The following is a 20,699-nucleotide window of genomic DNA, read 5'->3' as shown; positions in this document are numbered from 1 at the left end:
AAATTTTTGAAATGTGATTCTTAAAAAACATAATGCATCGATTGTACTGTCATTAAGCCTGAAAAGTATTTTTGTGCAAAAAATACTAGCTTTCGAAAACGCTCTTTCGCCATCTACGATAGTTAGTGGTACTGTTAGCAAATGCGCGATATACTTTTAACGTTTACGCTTAATGTAACGCTTTATACTTTTACGTTTAAATATCTTAACAATTTTTCGAACTTTATAAATTATAGGAAGCAATTCTTAATAGGTTAATATTGCATCCTCATTAGCAATAACTTCTTCAACAATTACTGTTATTATCTTCATTGTCAATATCACTCTCACTTTCACTCTCTTCAAAGTTGGAATCCGAAGTTTCTATATCCAGAGTATTTGGATTCTTCTGTTCTTTATTTTTTTGGTATAATGCATCTATTATTCCTAACTGAATTCCATGAACGTAGCACAATTGCCGATTTGCACCAATCAACTTTCCAACTTTTTTCATAACTGTTGCTCCATTAGTCGTTATGGATACAATATCTTCTTTCAGGGATAATCCATGTTTCGCTAATTTAGATTTAAGCAATTAATTAAGCCATTAATTAGTTAATTAATTTCGTCCGTTAGGGAGACATAAAAATAAAAACGCATACTATTTTGCTATGTTCGTGATACCTGAAGAGAAATTTTAAAAATTTCTAGTAAATACCGAAAAACCGGTATTTAAACTTGTGAATACCGGTATTACAAAATTGTACAAATGGCTCAAAATACCGGTATTCGGTATCCCGGTATACCGGTATTGCAATCCCTAGTTGTAACCATCTAATATTGAATTGCGTGTGATAAACAGGTGTCAATACATCTAAATTCAGTTTTACCTTGTCCAATACTGAGATTTATTGTTTCTAAATTGAATAATTGTAAATACATTACAAATCATTCAAATTTACATGGTCCGTATGAAACTCACTCCATGTTACCAACACTATGACAAGAATAGAAGATCTTGAGCTTTGTTCACTTAAATAAATGTTTCAACACATGTAAAGTTTGAATTATATTTGGCTTAGGTTTTTGAAAGACAAATTTTATGGTCATTTACAATGTTAATTTTCAGAGCAGATATGTTTAAAAACTCAGTTTTAGATATTAATGAATGATAGGGCATCTTTAATGAGATTCTTCAACCTGAAGTACATATGACTTGAGATGATTTAAAACATTAGTTCAATGGGATCTAGAAACAAACATACAATATTTTATTTTGTATTTCAAATAATCAAAGTTCCAGTTATCCATGCAATTTTAAACAAAATTCTCTGTCAAATGTCTTCGGAAAATAATTATCGCTTTCCTTTCAATAAAAACCAAGAAAGCAGTAAGCCTTGTAAAAAAATTTTTTAATAAAAATTCTAGAACCACTATAAAGTCTGTAATTTGGTATAAATAAAATGAAACATTTTAAATCATGCTTGACTTAGATGCAAGAAAAGTTATAAAATCATCTAATATTTTATTAATAGCAAATTAAAAATTATTTATAAAAATTCAACATCACTAAGAATTTAATCTAATTAAATAAAGTATTGTTTAACCTATATTTTTCTTAAGAAAACATTTTAACTTGAGAAAAGGAGCAAAATTTCTCCACTTTTTTTTTTTTTTTTTGCTTTTATTTGAACTATAATAAATTATAATAGTTGATTATTGAAATGAGTGATTTGGGAAAAAAAAGTTATTGTATCAAATGGTAGCATTTTTATAGCACATTTCCTATATTTTGCAATGGAAATATTTATTTTAGTAAAATTAATAAAGTATTTCATAACAAAACACTGCTAATTAAAACATAATTTTCATGAACAAAACATTTTTAATGATAATTATATTTTTTTCTGTTTTTATCTTGTAGTGTTTACATGTGGTTTATTCCTTGACCATACTGAACGAGACTTATAGTTAAAATATTGATCAAATATACCATTTGTGGTAGAGTTCAAAAAAATTAAAAGATAAGAAAATGATAAAGTAATAAATGATAGATTGCTTTAAAAGTACGATAAAAGTGGCAACGATTAAAAAAAAGTTTAAAATGGCATTCTTTAAAAAAAGTTAAAGGTCACAATGCTTATAAAAAGTTAAAGGTGGGAATATTTAAAAAGTTAAAGACTGATTAAAAATTTAAAGACAATGGATTAAATAATAAAAGATCGATTTGTTTAAAAATCATGACAAAGTGGTATACGAATTAAAGATTAAAACCCAATGGATGTTAAAAAAGAATATGTGCAATACGTAGTTGTGTAATAACAGTGTAGCTTGCCACTGTTCCATGCAAAAAAAATGTTTTTTATCATAGATATGTTGTTGTTGTTGTTTCTTATGGCACTTGCCATGGGCAAGCCCGCTGTAACGAAGACAACGATTTTAAGCCGGTGAGGGAGTGTCTCTTGTTTTTTAGTAGCGCCAACTAGGACCAAGAGTACGACTTAGCTACTCACGCATCACTCATTCGCTTGCACAACCCCTTTTATAACCCTACAGGAGGGCACATTCATATATCTCACAAATAGAACAACGGAAGAACAACCATGTCCAAACCTGGACTCGAACCCAGGACGCCCAGATCACGAAGAAGACGCGCTACCCCTATGAAGGACGCCGGCTTATCACAGATATAAATGCATGTAACTTGTTTTGTGTTTTGGGACTCTAATGTGTTTTTAATTTAAATAAAAGGTATTCTTCACACATATATTTTTAAATTGCAAGAAAGAATACCGAATGGAAAAAGCCTAATATTAACTTAGGGGATCTTATCTTCTTAATCATTTCTATTTATAATCGATTGGGATGGTACCTATTAAAATGAAACCGTAAAATTTCGAATTCGAAATCTGTAATAAATATCTAAACCATTATAGTCAATGGAAGTGCTTCTGATGATTCAAAGATTCTAACAAGCACAATGAAGCAATGTAGATGATATTTGTTTAAAATATCAGCGAGTGCAAGATGGACCACAATTGCTTGCCACCTAGAAAACTAAATGTCTCCTTAAATTTTAAGCTACGAAATGAATTCTTAATGTGTATCTTCATAAAGTGTTTTAAAAAACATTAAGGATTATTTTGCAAATGTAAAAACTATAATTTGTTGTACTTATACTCAAAAAATTATCTGAAATTTAATCATATACAAAACAAAAGCTGTTTTAGGATTGGTCGCACAATTTTGCCGTTGGTTAAATAACAGGATCTGAAGAGAACTCTTCTCACTGAAATTATTCTCTATACGAACGGGAATAAATATGACTCACCGTTAAAAATGGTGCTCATCGGATTCCCAAATATGGCAAAAATTAAAGTGATTCATTTTGAACTCACCACCCTCCAATAAGGAAGCCTAAATTATTCATATTGAATGTGACAAAAAGAATAAAAGAGCACGAATTCTGTAATTGATTTATTTAGTAGAAATATAAATTTATTTTAAAATTACTATTATGTGAGTTTTATCTGGCAAAAGCAAACATTTTTCAAGAGCTACAGGTCGCTAGGAGCAAGCATTCGCCTCCATCATTATCAAAACGGCGCCATTTGTACAGGAGAAAGGATTTTGTCGTTCAGAATGCATAAAAACATCTTCATTTAAAACGTTCAAAGACATTTTTACATGGCATTTCATGAAGAACCTCCGTGTCGCCACAATATCGAATGGCGGGTGATGCAATTTTAGGATATGGATTGCTTATGTAAGAAAACTAGCCCAGGACGAACACCCGCCAAAATCGAAGAAATTGAAAAAAAATAATGAAACGATTTTACGAAGTCCCTGAAAATGAACGCATCGTACGAGTTCAAAACTGAATATGCCTATAACAACAATGAAGCGTATGTTATGGAGAAATCTACAATCCAAGTCATAAATTTTTCCTTATAATAGAGGCTTTAAAATTTTTAGAAAAACCATTACATAAAGATTCCTGCGTGGATTTACAGTATAAACAAGAAATGAATAGTTTCATGAAAACAGTTGTGTTATCGGATGAAGCCACTTTTCACTTATGCGCAAAAGCTAAATATTATGATCTATAATTTTGGAGAAAATCCACATAGAACAGTACTGGAACATCAATATAATTCTACAAAGGAGGGCAGTTTCTGCACCATAACCAACAGTAGCATTTTAGACTTTTTTTTCATGGAAATATCGATTATCGGGTTTATTTACCATGATATACTCTCAGAATAGTTGTTCCCTCGATTAAATGAAGCGTTTATCGGCTTCATTCTACAGCAAGACAATGAGTACTTGAATGATCATCTACTCCATCACTTGACTGATCGTGGTGGGTCAAAAGAAACGCTATTGCTTTTCTGACCGCTAAGACTTAAATGCAATTATTTACTTATGGGATTTTATAAAAAAAACCAAGTCTTCGGACCTGTACTTCTCCAGGACTTGCAGCAACTGTGTGTGGACTCACTAACAGGAGATATTTTGCCACAATGTGGAAGGAATGGAAATACTGCAAAAATATTTGCTATGTCTATCTAATTTTTATTTTTTATTTTTCTTGGCATTAACAAATAATTTGCAGTCAATGGTACTTTAGACAGGGTATGAAACAACATTTTGGAAGACTTAATTAAACTTATTGCGGTAATTTATTTCATCAAAATAAATTAATTACAATGCTAACATGTAGTATTAGTTTTTACCCATTTAATATGAATCACTTTATATTTAATGCTACTTTTTTAAGCACTGAAACTAAATAAAAATTCCTTTTTAGATATACATAAAAGAAAAGAACTTACAAGCTTTCCTCCTCGTTTCTAACCTCTCTCGATGGTAATATACGTGAGAGGAAATGAAGTCCAGCTCTTCTTCTGATTAATTTCAGAAATGAAACATAAGTGTTTGCGCAGGAATATAGTTCCTAGCAGCTGATTCTGATATTTCCAAGAAGTGTCCTATACTTCAATGTCACAGTTTTCGCTCACTGCCACAGTTATTTATTTTACTCAAGTTTTTCTTGGGAATTTCTTATCTTTTATTTTATTTTTCAGAATATTTTTTATAGTTGACTTTTATTTATCGATCAGATTTTACAAGAAACTTTTAAATATGACTCAGTGGATTATAATCCAATTTGGCTTTATCATTTATTCATAAGTGAAACCAAAATAATTTTTCTTTCTTTAACAGTTATCTTATTTTAATGGCAAAAGTTATCTCTATTTTATGCTAAATAAAATCAGTAAGACGTAACCTATATTTGGAAATATATTTAATTGTCATATTTACTTTATTAAAAAACTAATTACAGCTTTAATTCTGCCCTAGTTAAAATACATTTAATTTTAGAAATTTGCACTAGGAAATACTGAAAATGTCAAATTCGTTTAGTTAATATTTTATTAATTTCTAACTTGAAATTAATTTATAGCATAGATATTTGCATTTTTTATTGACATGATATTACTAAGGAATCATTATTGTCTACTTTCACTATAGAAAATGATTTGGATAATTTTCAAAAAGGAGAAAGGAAAAATTTGCAGTTTATAACATAAAGATTTTAAAATTCATCTTTCAATAGTGATATAAATTTCTGAGTAACTTTGAATAAAAAATATGAGATTCAATTTAATATCTTATAAATTTAAACGAATAATTATTGTATATATATTAATTTATTTCATCTCAGAAACTACTTTAACGATTTGGATCAAATTTTATATTTAGATAAAGATTTGCTTTTTAATTTTATCTATATTAGTGTCTTTCATGAAAAAAAGAATGCGATTTTACGCAAGCAATTTTTTTAAATAACTACTAGAGCCGTTTTCTTTCTGCTCTCATGCTGACTATCATATAGCTCTGTCACGTAAATTCTTGTGGTACTTGCATTGTTACCATAGAAATATAACTAGGGATTGCAATATCAGACCAAAACAATACCGGTATTAGGCAATTTTTAAATCTTAATACCGGGAAACCGGTTTTAATACCGGTAGTAGAAATTTTAGAAAAAGAAAGAAAACACAGGTGTTTCGTTGTTTTATTTTCCAGTTTTATTAGAAAGTGTAAATATCACAAAAAATAATTTGTAAGTTATAAATTATAACAGTATATAAAGAATCACAAAAAAGTAAACGGACATCTTATTTATTTAAAACACAAAAATGTGCAACTATCACTATTCGGTACTATTACAAATTTTCGAAACGTGATCTTAAAAAAAAAAAACATAATGCATCAGTTCTACTGTCATTAAGCCTGGAACGTAATTTCTTGCAAAAATTACCAGCTGCCGAAAACGCTCTTTCGGCATCTATGCTAGTTGGTGGTACTGTTAGCAATGCATGATATGCTTTTTCTAAGTATTTACTTCGAAATCCCTCATCTTCAAATAAATCGATTTCTCGTCGGATGGTTCTTTTTATATAGCTGATTTCTGTATTGTATTTTGGGCTTTTTTTTAATTTATCGCTAACTTTAATTTTTGTTTAAGAGACAATTACTTTTCACTATCGACATTAGTGTCATCAAAATCTCCAATAATTGTGCTGAATTCTTCTGAATGTAGATAGGTTTGTGGGTAAAAAAATTAAAGAAAATTTACTATAAACTTGATCAGATTTGAATTGGTTAGTCCCTTTTCTTATTTTTCATTTTCATTTTCAAAATAATTATAATCACGTAAACATTTCTATTTTGGTATGCCTTTCTTCTGTGCGATTTTTCAATATAATTTATAATTATTCAGATAGTGATGTGTGCTCTTCTTTCAGTGACTGCAACATGAAATTTATTGTTGAATTAGCTGTTAATAAATTATAATTTCTCCAGTATTATTGGAAGTAGTTTTATCTCTAAACTAGCCAGTTTTATTGGAAGTAGAGCTGATACAGTTATGGATATTAAGTCGAATTCACTATCTGAAAAATTAATTTGCAGGTATAAGTCGATTATGGCTTTTTGGATTGGATTTCTCAGTTTCAAAAATCATGCCATCATTAGGAGTAAACTGGTCCAACGTGTTTTAGAATCTAATATTAACATATATTCTGTTTAATTTTCAGTTAGTATATATTTTTGTAATATGGCATTTTTGTAGGGAAACGTTAAAATACCTTAACAAATTTTCGAACTTCATAAATTATAGGAAGCAATTCTTGATGAGTTAATATTTCATCCTCATTAGCAATATCTTCTTCAACAATTACATTGTCATTATTACTCTCACTCTCACTCTCCTCAAAGTCGGAATACGAAGTTTCTATATTCACAATATTTGGATTATTGTTTTTTTTTTTTTGGTATAATACATCTATTACTCCTAATTCAAATTCCATGAGCATAGCACAATTGCTGATTTGCACCAATCAACGTTCCAACTTTTTTCATAATTGTTGCGCCATTAGTCATTATATATACAATTTCTTCTTTCAAGGATAATCCATGTTTCGTTAATTTAGATTTAAGCACTTCCACACATTTTTAGGCTGCGATACTTCCCGAGACATGTGAAAGTCCTATATTCCATTTTTTTTTTCTGAATGAATATTTATATTTAAACAGTGTCTATTTCTTACACTTGTCCATTCATCAAATGTAAGATTAAAATTTCCACCATTTACTTTTAATTGTATTAGCTCTTGTTTTAAAGAACTGCGAACACCGTTACTGTAGTTTATAACAGTTCTTATAGTGTTAATAGATGTTGGTAGATTTTTAAAACCACTGGCAGATAGTGATTTTCTTAATTCAATAGAATTGCAAAACACTCGAAATGGCAAACCCTCTAATGCTGTCATTTTACTTATAATTTCATCCAAATTATCTTTTTTTTTTTTTCAAAATAATCTAAATTCCTTGATGGCTTGGGCTTAGAAACTGTGCTGAAATTTGTATCTCAATCGCAAATAGATACTTTTCCCTTTAACAAATTTGTATCATGTTTCGTTTTTAAATGTGTATAGAGTCGGCTTGTATTTCCTCCGTTCACTTTAATAACTCTTGAACATTTTTTTTTTTTAACATTTTGCCATTATATTATTTTTATCATATAAATAATGAAACCAAACCAAGGTATTATTAACTGATTTTTATATTCTTTAAAGTTATTCATATTCATTATTATGGATTATTTGTTATGAGTGTATATATATAATAAACCTGAACAATATTTTGAACCCTAAAGTATGATTTGCAAATACAATGCGAATAACAAACTCATCAGTTTAAAAAATATCAAAATATTATGCCCTTTCTTCACAACTATGACCTTGTTTTCACAGATACAAATGTCAGACTGCGAATCCTGCACGTGTGCAGTATCGCCCGGAGATGTAATAGGATAGTTTTGACCCGCCTCCTTGGATGATTCATATACTTTTATCACTTCTCTTGATTCTACGATGCAACTTTGTATTCACAATCTAATTAATTTCGCCCGTTAAGAAGACATATAAACAAAAACATATTTTGCTATGTTAGCGATCCCTGAACATATAGTGGGGACAATTTAAAAAATTTCTAGTAAATACCGAAAAAACGGTATTTAAACTTGTGAATACCGGTATTTCAAAATTGTACAAATGGCTTAAAATACCGGTATTGCAATCCCTAAATATAATCTAATGGTAGCACAAAATTTTGTGAGATGGCGCTGCATGAGATAATCTGAATACGAATATGGTCAGCTCATATCGAACAGCAACAATGCAATTATTCTGTCAACCAGTTTGAATACCATTTAAAAAATTTCTAGTAAATACCGAAAAAACGGTATTTAAACTTGTGAATACCGGTATTTCAAAATTGTACAAATGGCTTAAAATACCGGTATTGCAATCCCTAAATATAATCTAATGGTAGCACAAAATTTTGTGAGATGGCGCTGTATGAGATTATCTGAATACGAATATGGTCAGCTCACATCGAACAGCAACAATGCAATTATTCTGTCAACCAGTTTGAATACCAGGTTAAAATTTCAATGACCAGTTCATATGTGGGGAAAGATTAAGAAATATTCATATATAGTCAGTATGTGGTTCGTATCTAAACATTACTACATATTTATGGTACTACATATTTAAGCCTGACATATTTTTTCAATATTTCTAATTTTTCAAAGAAACGTTCATATAACATAGTTTATGTAATAAATTTAGATTTTTACACTTAAAAAAACATTTAATAAAACAATTTGAAATCCAAAAAGGGCAGGATAACAACAATCGTGATAAAACTTCTCATGCATTTTAAATCTTATTTCATTTTTCCAGTTTTTGGTACTAAGAAAAGCGAATGACTTGCTATCAAAATAACTCTAGATAGGATGTGAAACAAACTTCTGGAAGACTTAATTAAACTTACGAGATCAAGCTGCAAAACTTCTATGTTTACTCAATAATTTTTTGACGTGCAAACAAAATTGCTCTAAGAGAGGTTCTTTAGAATCTCGCTCGTCATAGACATCTGATTATTTTTGTTTTAATGACAATGCATAAATCCATAGATGCGTTTTATATTGCCAACTTTTTATTAAAAAAGTGAATAGAGGTTGGGAGATTGATACGTCAGCATCAAATAATGCTGGATTAACACAATAATGTTGTTGTTATAGACCATTGTATTTTTATAGATGAATAAAATAAACAGGTGATAACTTTGTTGATAAAGAAAAAAAATCCAAAAATTACATATACTGTTGTCATGAAAATACTTCAGAATATTTTCATTTTCTAGACTTTAATTTACTGTAATCGAAAGCAAAATTTTTGTTAGAATTTATTTTGAAGATACTCAATGAAATTAGTAGTTTTAAAGTTAAAAAAAAAGTAATTGTCATGATAAAATGTAGGTATCTGACATCCTGAATATAAAGAGGAAATGATGATAAACATTTAATTCACCTTTACTATTCTCAATTCAACCCTATCGATTGTAGGTTAAGTGCTTTAGTTCAATTTCTTCTGGCAAAAGTTACTTAGCATGGTTTATTATATTAATCAATTTTTAATCAATAATTTATTATTTAATATATGATTACCAGTAATATTTAATACACATTCCATACTGTTCTTCTGCATTTTTTTAAAAAAAATTACTTAAAAGTAAATAATCAGATATTATTCATATGTTTATAAATATTGACTAGCAATCATAAACATATTTTTATATCAAAAATTTTCTTTAACTTTGCAAGACAGTACACGGAAAGCTAAAATAATTCTTGCGCTTGCATTTTTTCATGGTATCTGATTTCTGAACTTAAAATAAATTCTTTTCAATAAAAATTTCCTATTTTCCAAAGAATTTTTTTAAAAATATTTAATACGAATAATATAAAATATTGATATATTGTAAAAAAATCTTTTTCGGCAAAAAACTTTTTATAGTTCATACATCAAATTTCTTTTGTGGAATTAATTATATTAATTTGTTACTAGTATTACAAATACAGATAAATAAATAATAAATAATTTCTTTATGATATTGATTTATTTAAATGAGGCTTACTAATTATTGTGTTTTAGTGCTATTTTCATTTCATCAAGACACTGCCAATTAAAGTAAAGGCTATTGGAAAGAAGAATCTAACTGAAAATTTGAAAATAAATGCTGAAGAAAAAGATTAAATTAAAAGAATGAATTAACCCTTTTATTTTAAATAACCGGTGAATTAAAGACTGTTTTTTGGGAGGAGTTCAATTTTTAAACTTAACTTTAAAAAGATAAAATTCAAAATAATTGGCTGAAACGAAGTGCTTGAAATAATGGAATTCTTCAGAAAAAAATGTGAATATGTTTCTAATTTTTTTCCAAATTCTTGAATAAAGATGCATTTTATTTTCAACGTATTCTTTTTAATTGTTATCAGAATCATAATTATGTATTTTTATTTCTTTTTTTATATTATTGCAATTCTTTAAAGTCTTTTTTCATCTTTTAAACAGTTCATTTGTATGTTTTACTAATAAATCAAAGTAACGAGATAGCATTTAAAACGCTTAAAGAATGTACCTACTTCTTTTTAACTCACCGTAAGGTTTTTAAATAATTATTATTGAAGAAGATTTTTTCCGAATAATATGATTTATAAATTGGCAATTATAATTATAAAATCAAAAGGGCTCACAATAAATTATTTTTATGATTTATATATGAATTAAAGTCGGAAATGAAAAGTGTAGGTGGAAATAAAAATAATAATAATAAAAAATTCTGCTGACAAAGTGGCCTACATTCAGTTTCTTGTCGTAAAAGGAACCGCTCTCGCAACTTTGGGGCAGTAAACGTGGAAGAATTTAATGATCCGATTTTGTCCCATTGTGGAAACTTTAATAGTCTTAACGACTTTCTTCCGTTACAGTTCGTAGAACAGTACATAAGATGCATATCTGCTTTCACAGAGAGCATAAATCTCTCAATCCCACAAAAATAGTTTCTAATAGCAAAAAATAGTTTGAATCTGATCTGATTCTATTCAAACTGAAAAAAAAATTATTTTGCAGACTATTTGTTAATGTAAACTAAATCAAACTTCTATAACTATTTGAAAATCCATTTCTATTTTAGCTATGTAACTAAATTTGTGTATCATCTATTCTAAAAATAGTATGTAAATAAAGAGCTTTTCTTTCATTCTTTCAGCATTTCTTGTTTCTTTACGACTATATTTTTCATTTCCGACCTTATATTACTATACAAAAAATTCTTCTTTATTTGTATTTTACCTATCCTTACAGTTTGACCCACGAATTCAGGATATCCTGGAAGATTATATAATTCATAACTCATGATTAATAACTCATAACTTAATTAACTCATAATTAATCTCATAATTTTATTTTCGTCTTCAAGTATTTCCTTAAGTTATTGATAAAAAAGCCGAAAAATTATAATTAAAATGAATTTCCGGAATCAGGTAATCAAAATTTCAAATAATAATAATAATTTAAATGGGCATATTTCTTTTCTCAATCCTGCTGTATGCTAAATTTCGTAATTATAGATCATACTATGTATAATGTAGTGCGCAAGTACATAAACAAACATGCAGACGCATACATTATCTTTTATTATTAGTAGCTGTATACACTACACAGATGTTAAACACAATCTTTCTTCCTTTGTGATTGATTATTCTTGCATATAGGATTTTTATTTGCTGATTGATTTTAAACTAAAAATAATATACATTTAGTAATATGCGAAAAATAAATTGATATGAAATTTAAATATATCACTTAAAAAATTAGTTTTATTTACCAACTAAACAAACGAAAAAAAAATATTTGAGCACTTGCCATATTGATTTTGCAGTTAATACACTATTTTAGTTCATAAAAAGGAAGCTTTTAACTTTTCAGTAATTCGTTTCATGTAGTTTTTTAGTATCTTAAGTAAGTAATGAAATCACCTATTCCATTTATTACTTAGTGTTATGCCAATATATTATAGATATTTCTACTGTACTTTTTTTGGGGGGGGGGCGGGCTTTATTCAATAATAAAGTAAAAAGCGGGACCAGCAGTGAAACCGTATTATGAGAAAAGAAAATTATTCTTGAAAAACTGATTTATTTATATTTTTCAGAAGAACTATTTATATAACTACTCTTACTAAGTTTCGAAGATTATAGTGTATTAAAACATTTAAAATATTAAATTTTAATAATAGAACACAATTTTTACAATATCTAATATAATGTCAACTACTTACGAAGACATCCAACGTTGCCATCTGCAACTATTTTATGCAGACCCCAGTATCCTGGCTCGCAGCGATCACAGCGAAGACCTCCAACGCCTGTCTTACATTCACATTGTCCAGAAATAACATCACAGCTTTCCCCGTAAGATCCAAGACGGTTGCAGTTACATGTACCTGTAAAAAGGTTAATATCACGATAATAATTTTTAATTTGGTTCAAAGTTAGATACTGTCACAAAAAATTAAAAGTATATAAATAATATGGATGGAGTACCAGTGTTAATTTAGCAGTTAGTAAGTATATTTACTATTCTACTTTTTGGATCGTTTGTTTTAGATTTTAAGCTTGAATTCTCGAAGCTCATTGCAAAAAATTCAGATTATAGATAAGGGCAGAAAATTATATCATTTTTTTTCTATGTGTTTATATCTTGTCCGGGATGAATTTCTTTCGGGAATTGTATATTTTATAGAATTGCATTTCGCACAATAAATCTAGTAATATTCAACAACTTTAGATAAAAATTCAAGAATCCTATAGGACAACTACTCTGTTGTTTGATACATTACAAAATATAATTAGAAAGGTTTTCGTGTGTCATACCAAAATCATTCCGATACATAATTTTCAAACATACAGCTATAATACACTGATTAATATCACTAATTGTGTATTAGATTCTGCAATCATATGCACAGTATTAATTATTAGGTTGATATTGGGAATTTTAGTTTACTTTGAAGTATCTGGCGTTAATTGAATATCTTAATTAATAATATATCATATTTCATTTAGTATTTCCGGCTATGTACGAAATCATTACGTTTAAAACAATTTCAGCATAGTTAAAATTAAAATATTTTTAAATTATATAAATTCATCAAAATTTATGAAATCATTTACTCCTGCCAATGTAATTATAAATTGAATTAATTTCATAACAATGAAATTTGATTGGATAAAGCTGATATTGTTTTTTTTTCCAAGTTGAATTCCATGAATAATATCCTGAAATATTTGGAAATCTTTAAATCAAATTCCGCATATTGTGAATATGACGAAATCCTCTTTCAAGGAGTTCACTTATAGGAATCGATAAAACTATTGTTGTTACCGAACTTTCTAGGCTTCACCTATTCTTCTAAAATGAAATTCGAAGTCAGCCTTTAGATACTTTTGTGAAATCCTATTTTGAATCAAAACTAGACAAAAATGTTACGGCTACTGGAATAGAGAATTTTGGAAATGTTATTGAAGGTAATCAATAAGAAATCGAGTTGAATATTCTACAGACATCAATGGGATTTTATTCAGATCTTTTGTCTGTTAGAACTATAAACGAAACAAATATAATCCAAACTTATCTTTCAAATATAATTTTTACTAAGCATTTTGATTTTATTTATTTCATTGTTTTATGAAACGATTCGAAATTTTTCATTAAATTTATGAGGTAAGAAAACAAACTTTCTCAACATTACAATTTCTAGTTCTGAATGACTTGATTAATGAATAAATTTAAACTAAAAATATTGAAAGGAGGATGATGATTTTAAAACTCCTTTCATTTTATTTTAAAGGGCGTCCTAAAATTAATGCAAGATTTGAATTTGCCACCATCTGTGAAATAAGGTGTTGGCAATCCTATTAAAAAACCATTTGGCAACTGATAGTTTAGGAGTAATAGTAAAAATGGAGCGTTAAACGACAGAATAGCTTACTTTCATTGTTGAACAACATTTCGAAAATAATAGAAGTCTGGTGGCGACTGTTCGAAAATTTGAGAGTTGGTCCCCTAGATCGTGTGATTTAACTCCTCTGGATTTATTTTTTTTGTGGAGGTATTTGAAGTGAAAGATCTATGCCAACAATGCACTCATGCACTGAAGGAGGAAATTCAAAGCTGCGCCAACGAAATTCAGCCACATTTATGCTAAATGGCCATGAAAAATTTCGACTGAAGTGTGCGTACGTGCCAGCAAAGACATGGAATCATTTGTGGTATGCATCATTTCATACACAACCCTATCATGCGTATTTTGCAATTGCAATAATAACAATTTAATGGAAAAAAACTGTGTTTTTTTTATTTAATTCGAGTCTTAAGCTAACATATTGTTCTATCATGTAATTTAGAAAATATTTGTACAAGAAATTTAAATTCTTGAATACATCTTCAACATTAAAAATGTCCTTTATTCCATTATGAATGAAATTCTTAAAATACTACTGCGGTACATTGCACAAAATATTACATCACTAAATTATTTGTTAATATTGACTAAACATTTCTAGCATAAAATAAAAAAAAAAAAATTAATACACAGGTTTTTTTTTGAGAAATTAATTATATGATTATCACCAGTTTTATCTTAATAAAGTTATCCAATACAGAAAATTGTTTAATATTCAAACAACAGTTTATTTAATCTTTTGTTTAGTTCCTACACTGAAGACTCTCGCATCGATCAAATAGATAGATTTTTCTGATCGATTAAATTATTGCATTTATAATCAAAAGAGCCGCGAATATAAATAACTTCAACACATAACGGGGGGTTCGAATAGGGTGTATCATTAAAATTAGAAAGGGGAAAAAAAGATATCCCATTAAATACATAATGGCATTTTTTATTTGTATTGCAATGAGATTTGAAATCACAATAGGGGTGAAAGTAATTATACTATTCAAGTATCAATCAATATGCTTAATACACCAGTATCTGTCTAAAACATACTTGATGCGCATTTTTATAAACAGGTTAAGTGATATAATTTTGAAATTCAAAATTATAAATTGGATATATGTCTAATTTTGGCAATGCTTTACAGAACAAAATCCCAATGTTCAATTCTTTCCCAAGATTGATTACCGTATTAAAAGTAGTTTTTGAGAATTGAATGAAATTTGATTTAACTTTGAAGAGAAATTGCACACAAATAGGCATAGCTTATAAAATAAAATAAATAAAAATCCAATAAGTATTTGACTTCAAAATTGCACAGAAGGGTCCCATTTATAACCCTTTTTGAATATTTAGTTTGCAATCTACAAGAACAATATATGCTACCACATGCCAGCTCATTAATAAGCATATAACCGATTGATTCAAGAGAATAGTGTTGAGAACAAAAGATAATTAGAAGAAGTGTCATTATATTTAAAATTCATCCAATATGCAATTAATAATTGTTTAAATTTCGTTATTCGCAGAATTAAAGTATAAGAGATTAATAAGAATCAATGTTCCGCTCAGTTTCAGTTACCGCGGTAGTTAAGCCAATTAATACGTAATTAGGCATAATTTGTTAATCGAAAATGCTTTCATCCGTATATTCGTCATTAAATAATACTTGATAAGCATCAGAAATTATTAACGCTCATTTAAATTGCCAAAGGAAAAGAGGATCGTATTAAGAGAAAAATATATTGAAACAGTTTGTTGGTATTCTTTGTGAAAATCTTCTTTAGAATAAATACGTATACCTGGCGGTCGAAGAAATAACCAGAATGTTTTTTTAAGATTATTAATTCATTACAGGGCGCATTTAGATTCATGTTTATTCGTAATAACATTCTAGCACCTTTCCCCTTCTCGAGTTTTAATTCAAAGTTATCAATACTTAAGGCATGAAAAAAATTATGTATGATTTTTAAAATATACTTCATTGAAAATACTTATTACGTTTGTCTATGTTCATTATGATAGACATGGAAATGTAACACAGTGATAATTGTATTAAATAGCAAGCAAAATAATAAAAAATTATTTTTATTAATAAGCATAAATGTGAAATAATTTTCAAAATTATTAATTCGTATGAATGAGAAATAGTATTTTTGCACAAAAATTCAGACAGGTAGTTTTATATGCATCGAAAAATAGTTACAAATACATTTTTTTTCTTTTCTTCTTATTCATTGAACTCCTGTTTTATATATTCTTAACGCAATGCCCCTCTAAATTGATTTGTTGCTAAAAGAAATTTCATTGCTTTTCCGCAGCGTTGCACATCTTCTATTTTTTGGTTCTGCCTGAGGCGCATTATTTCTTACCACAATTCGTAAAAGCGCAATTGTAACTTTTCAACAAAACTAAAAAAGCGAATTAGTTATCTTTTTTCCCTGCAGCAACAACTGGTATATTTAATTGATTTGTGAATAAATTCTACCAGCCGTTTCTTATTTAGATACTAGGACTGAACTCATCTCATAAAGAATAGCATTTATAAATTGAATTTGGTTGTTATTTTGGAGCCTATTTCTTTATCTTTAGATTTATTTTTAGTTAAATGGAGAACTCAAAATGGAAGAAATATTTCAAAGAAGCAATTTCTACAAAATTTCTTTTTCAAACACACTTAACTGCTAATCTGTCACATTTATAATCATATACCCAAGAATATATATAAAAATAGCCAAAAAAAAAAAAGATTTCACTTTTTAAAACGAAATGAAATTTTTATTTCTAAAAATAAGAGTAAATTCTCATTTTCTATAAATAACTGCAAAACATGATTTTTTTAAAATTTTTTTTTATAGAAATTGAAAATGTTTCCCTAGTACGGATCATGGAAGTTTAAAGAATTATACTAAATCCATTTCTTATTAATATTATTACTTATTATGCCTTTTGGTAAGTCATATCACTGATTCTCCGCCCCAACCGATGGCATGCGGATAAAGAAAACTGAGTGATTGGATCACCCCAACAGCAACACTGGGAGCTGTGGTTGAGCCCTAAGGGCCATCACGGGCCACGGTATAACCCTTCCCGAAAGAAGTACGTCTCGTCATTGACGGTAGGAGCCAGATCCCCCACCTATTTATGAACCCACCAGGGTGGCAAGATCCAACCACCATACCGGAAGCATATCATCCTCTTTTCGAGGTGCCCACCCGAGGGTATGCCTTTTTGTAACATGGACCTTTTAAATTGTATTTTCAGATTTTCTATAAATATTGGCTGACTTTTCAATTTTAAAAAAAATCAATTCAATGTAAAGACGCGCAAGTCTTACGGATTCTTGTTCATTGTCTATTTTATGTATAATATATGGTTTCTGTAATAAAGAAATCAAAATATTTATGCTAGCCAAAGAAATAAAAATATATATATATAATGTTCAATAATAATAATTAATACAGTTGACAGGCATTCGATTTTTCAATCAATTTTGAAGATGTTTCCAGTTCGAAAGGTTAGTTAAATGACAAATATACCAAATTTATAATCAAATTATTTTAAAGAAATAAAATCACATTTTGTTGCTCAGGTAAAGATATTCTTAGTTCTCAGAACTCAGATAATACATTTAAGAGCAATTTGTTTTGATGCATAGTAACGCTATGAAGCAAATTCAGCGTTAATGGCTTAATGCAGATACATGGGATAAGCTTATTCACTGAAGAAGGAATTCATCCTCGCAATCTCTACGATCAGCTAAACCGTCCTTCACGGTAGGAAAGATCGGTGGTGCCAAACAGGTCTGTTACTGCTTGGCTGCCACTAAACTACAAAGGGTTACGGCAAATTTAGGGACAACACTTATTACCTGAAATATATTAATCTGCGCAAATTATAGCTAAGTTTATCTTCTTGTGTAGCTTAAGTTTTGTTTAGTTCAGACATTACTAATAATTAATGATTCACAATCCAAAAAATTTATTTTCATCTAATAACATAAATATTTCTGAAATTAAAGAGTTTAGTTAGTTGCAAACTGTGAAATGCCATAATTTAGGTAAAAGCATGAATGAAAAATATATATATAATTCGGAAAGATTTTGCTTAACTTCTACAACCAGACGAAAAATAAAAACATGCCACCATAAAAAAAATAATATCCACTGTTCGATAAGTTATCTTGAGATCAGGAAATATATAATTAAGATTGAGATAAACTAAATTCTGGAAAAACTCCTTTGGACAGATTTCATGGTGTCATTTTAACTTTGAAATTGGAAGATAATTAAGTAATATCTCTATTTAACAGAAGATTTTGCTTGGAAGTATTAATTATTTACTTTATAATAAAATATTCAACCATAAATGTTATTGATAAGTTTTGAAACCAAACATCTCTGTAAACTTTAACATATGGAATTTTAGAATTTCATATGTGCAACAAAAACACGGGCTATTATTGAAATCTGTTAGAGCTAATTTTTATGTTTGAGTTAATTACAACACATTTGTAAGTTTTTTTTAGCTCTTTCTTTTGAATTTTTTTAAAGATACACCTAATATTGCCAATTTGAACTGTATTCAATGTTTTTTATAATTATCTGAAACTTTGCTTCAGATTAGTTTTCAGGAAAATCTTGCACTATGTTTCAATTTAATTAGAAATTAATAAGTAAAAAATCATTAAGTATGAATATTTAAATGATAGATATATAATATGGACTAATATGTGGTTTTTAATTAATTAAATGATGAGTTACCTATAATCCAGGAGCTACTTATGTAAAATTAACTGTTCTTCGAGGCGAACAGTGCTCGAACAAATGGAAAAAATTCAGTAAAAATAGACAGAAAACGTGGGCACAGAGTAGCAATAATTTATTTACTGTAAAAAATTCGAAAATTCATAATTACTGTGGGTGCGATTATGTTAAGAGATAATACTTATAATAAAAATCGTCCAATCAAATCCCCGCTCAAATAAATTTACCAAAATAAATTCCAAATCAATTACTTAACATTTTATCATTAAATATTTTTATTTCTAATTAATTTCAAGATTTAAAATGAAAAAAAAATCATAAAATTTAATCATGATAACACGGTAAGTATATTCTAATAAGCAACTTTAGCTTTCAATATAATTTGGCTTTCGTGAATGTTAGAAACAACTGTGAAATAATTAAAAAGAAAGATTTTCAAAGAGGCTTTGATCAGTGAACCGTAGAATCACTTAAGATTTGTATTTAATTAAATGTTTTCGAAAGAGAAGCAATTCTCTTTTAAAGTGTACTTGTTTGTCTTTTAGATACGATGATGAAAAGCAACTAAAAGATCGACACTTCAAATGCAGTCCTATAATTTAAAAGGCATTCAACTATGATTAAAATTAAAGTGAATAGCCCGATTATTCAATTATAATTGGATTTGAAGACATCATTCTAAATGCAATTCTGAAAAGCAATTCTTTCTTAATTTACAAATGCAAAAGTGGTACTAGTAATTATGAAGACAAAATTAATGGTTATTGGAATGCCACAGCTTTCTTTCGATTGACAAGTAAATAAAATTACGACTTGACGATCATTTCTAATGTTAGTTGAATTAAATATTTGTTGCATGTATATCTAATCTAACTTTTATAATTGCTCAAAGTGCGGAAGGCGGTGGAAATCAAAGAGGTAATGACATTACAGGATAGATGCTTTGTTGATCAGCAATTTTTTCCCTTTTACATCAAAGGATATGAATTTTTAATTCAACCATCTACTATGCAGTTTTAAAACTACTTTTATTACATTATTTACTTACAGTTTAAAATCATCAGATGACTTTAGACTGTGAGTCAACAGATGTATATGCCATGAAAATAAATTTGTGTATCTTTCAAAAATGATTTTTTTCACAGTTCGGTTACATCTATACTGCAGAAATTTTCCGTAAGTCGTTTCATTTATGAAAAAGAGCTAAGGTCTGCTTTTAGCTGCATACTTGATTTGCAGAAGCGTTTGACTCAGTTAGTTCCATTTAGCGAATAGGTCAACTTGAGAGTAAGAGAGAGAGAGAGAGGCAAAATCCTGAATAAATAATTATTGACGAAACAACGATGAAAATTCAATCAACCACGCGTAAAGTGAATGGTAATAACTATGTAAAACATCTTGTATCCAGAGCAGCATGATCTGAAGAAATTCTCTTCCTGTATTTTAAATACCGTGGATAACAGAATTTATGTACAGGAGATTGTAAACAGAAGACAAAGTTATATGGTATTTCTGGAC

General features: G+C 28.4%; 1 protein-coding gene across 1 annotated transcript in view; it reads right to left on the bottom strand.

Annotated features, from left to right (window-relative positions):
• The window catches only part of LOC129962213 (agrin-like), a 282,823-nt gene that overhangs the window by 61,102 nt on the left and 201,022 nt on the right, over nucleotides 1–20,699 (bottom strand). Inside the window, exon 10 of the mRNA XM_056075952.1 lies at nucleotides 12,739–12,903. Within this exon, the coding sequence (XP_055931927.1) occupies nucleotides 12,739–12,903 (165 nt within the window). The remainder of the gene's footprint in view (nucleotides 1–12,738; nucleotides 12,904–20,699) is intronic.

This window comes from Argiope bruennichi, chromosome 2 (assembly GCF_947563725.1).
Source record: "Argiope bruennichi chromosome 2, qqArgBrue1.1, whole genome shotgun sequence".
In the NCBI taxonomy this organism is placed as follows: Eukaryota; Metazoa; Arthropoda; class Arachnida; order Araneae; family Araneidae; genus Argiope; species Argiope bruennichi.
Note: the sequence above shows the minus strand (reverse complement) of the source record. Positions and strands in the feature narration are given on the sequence as shown.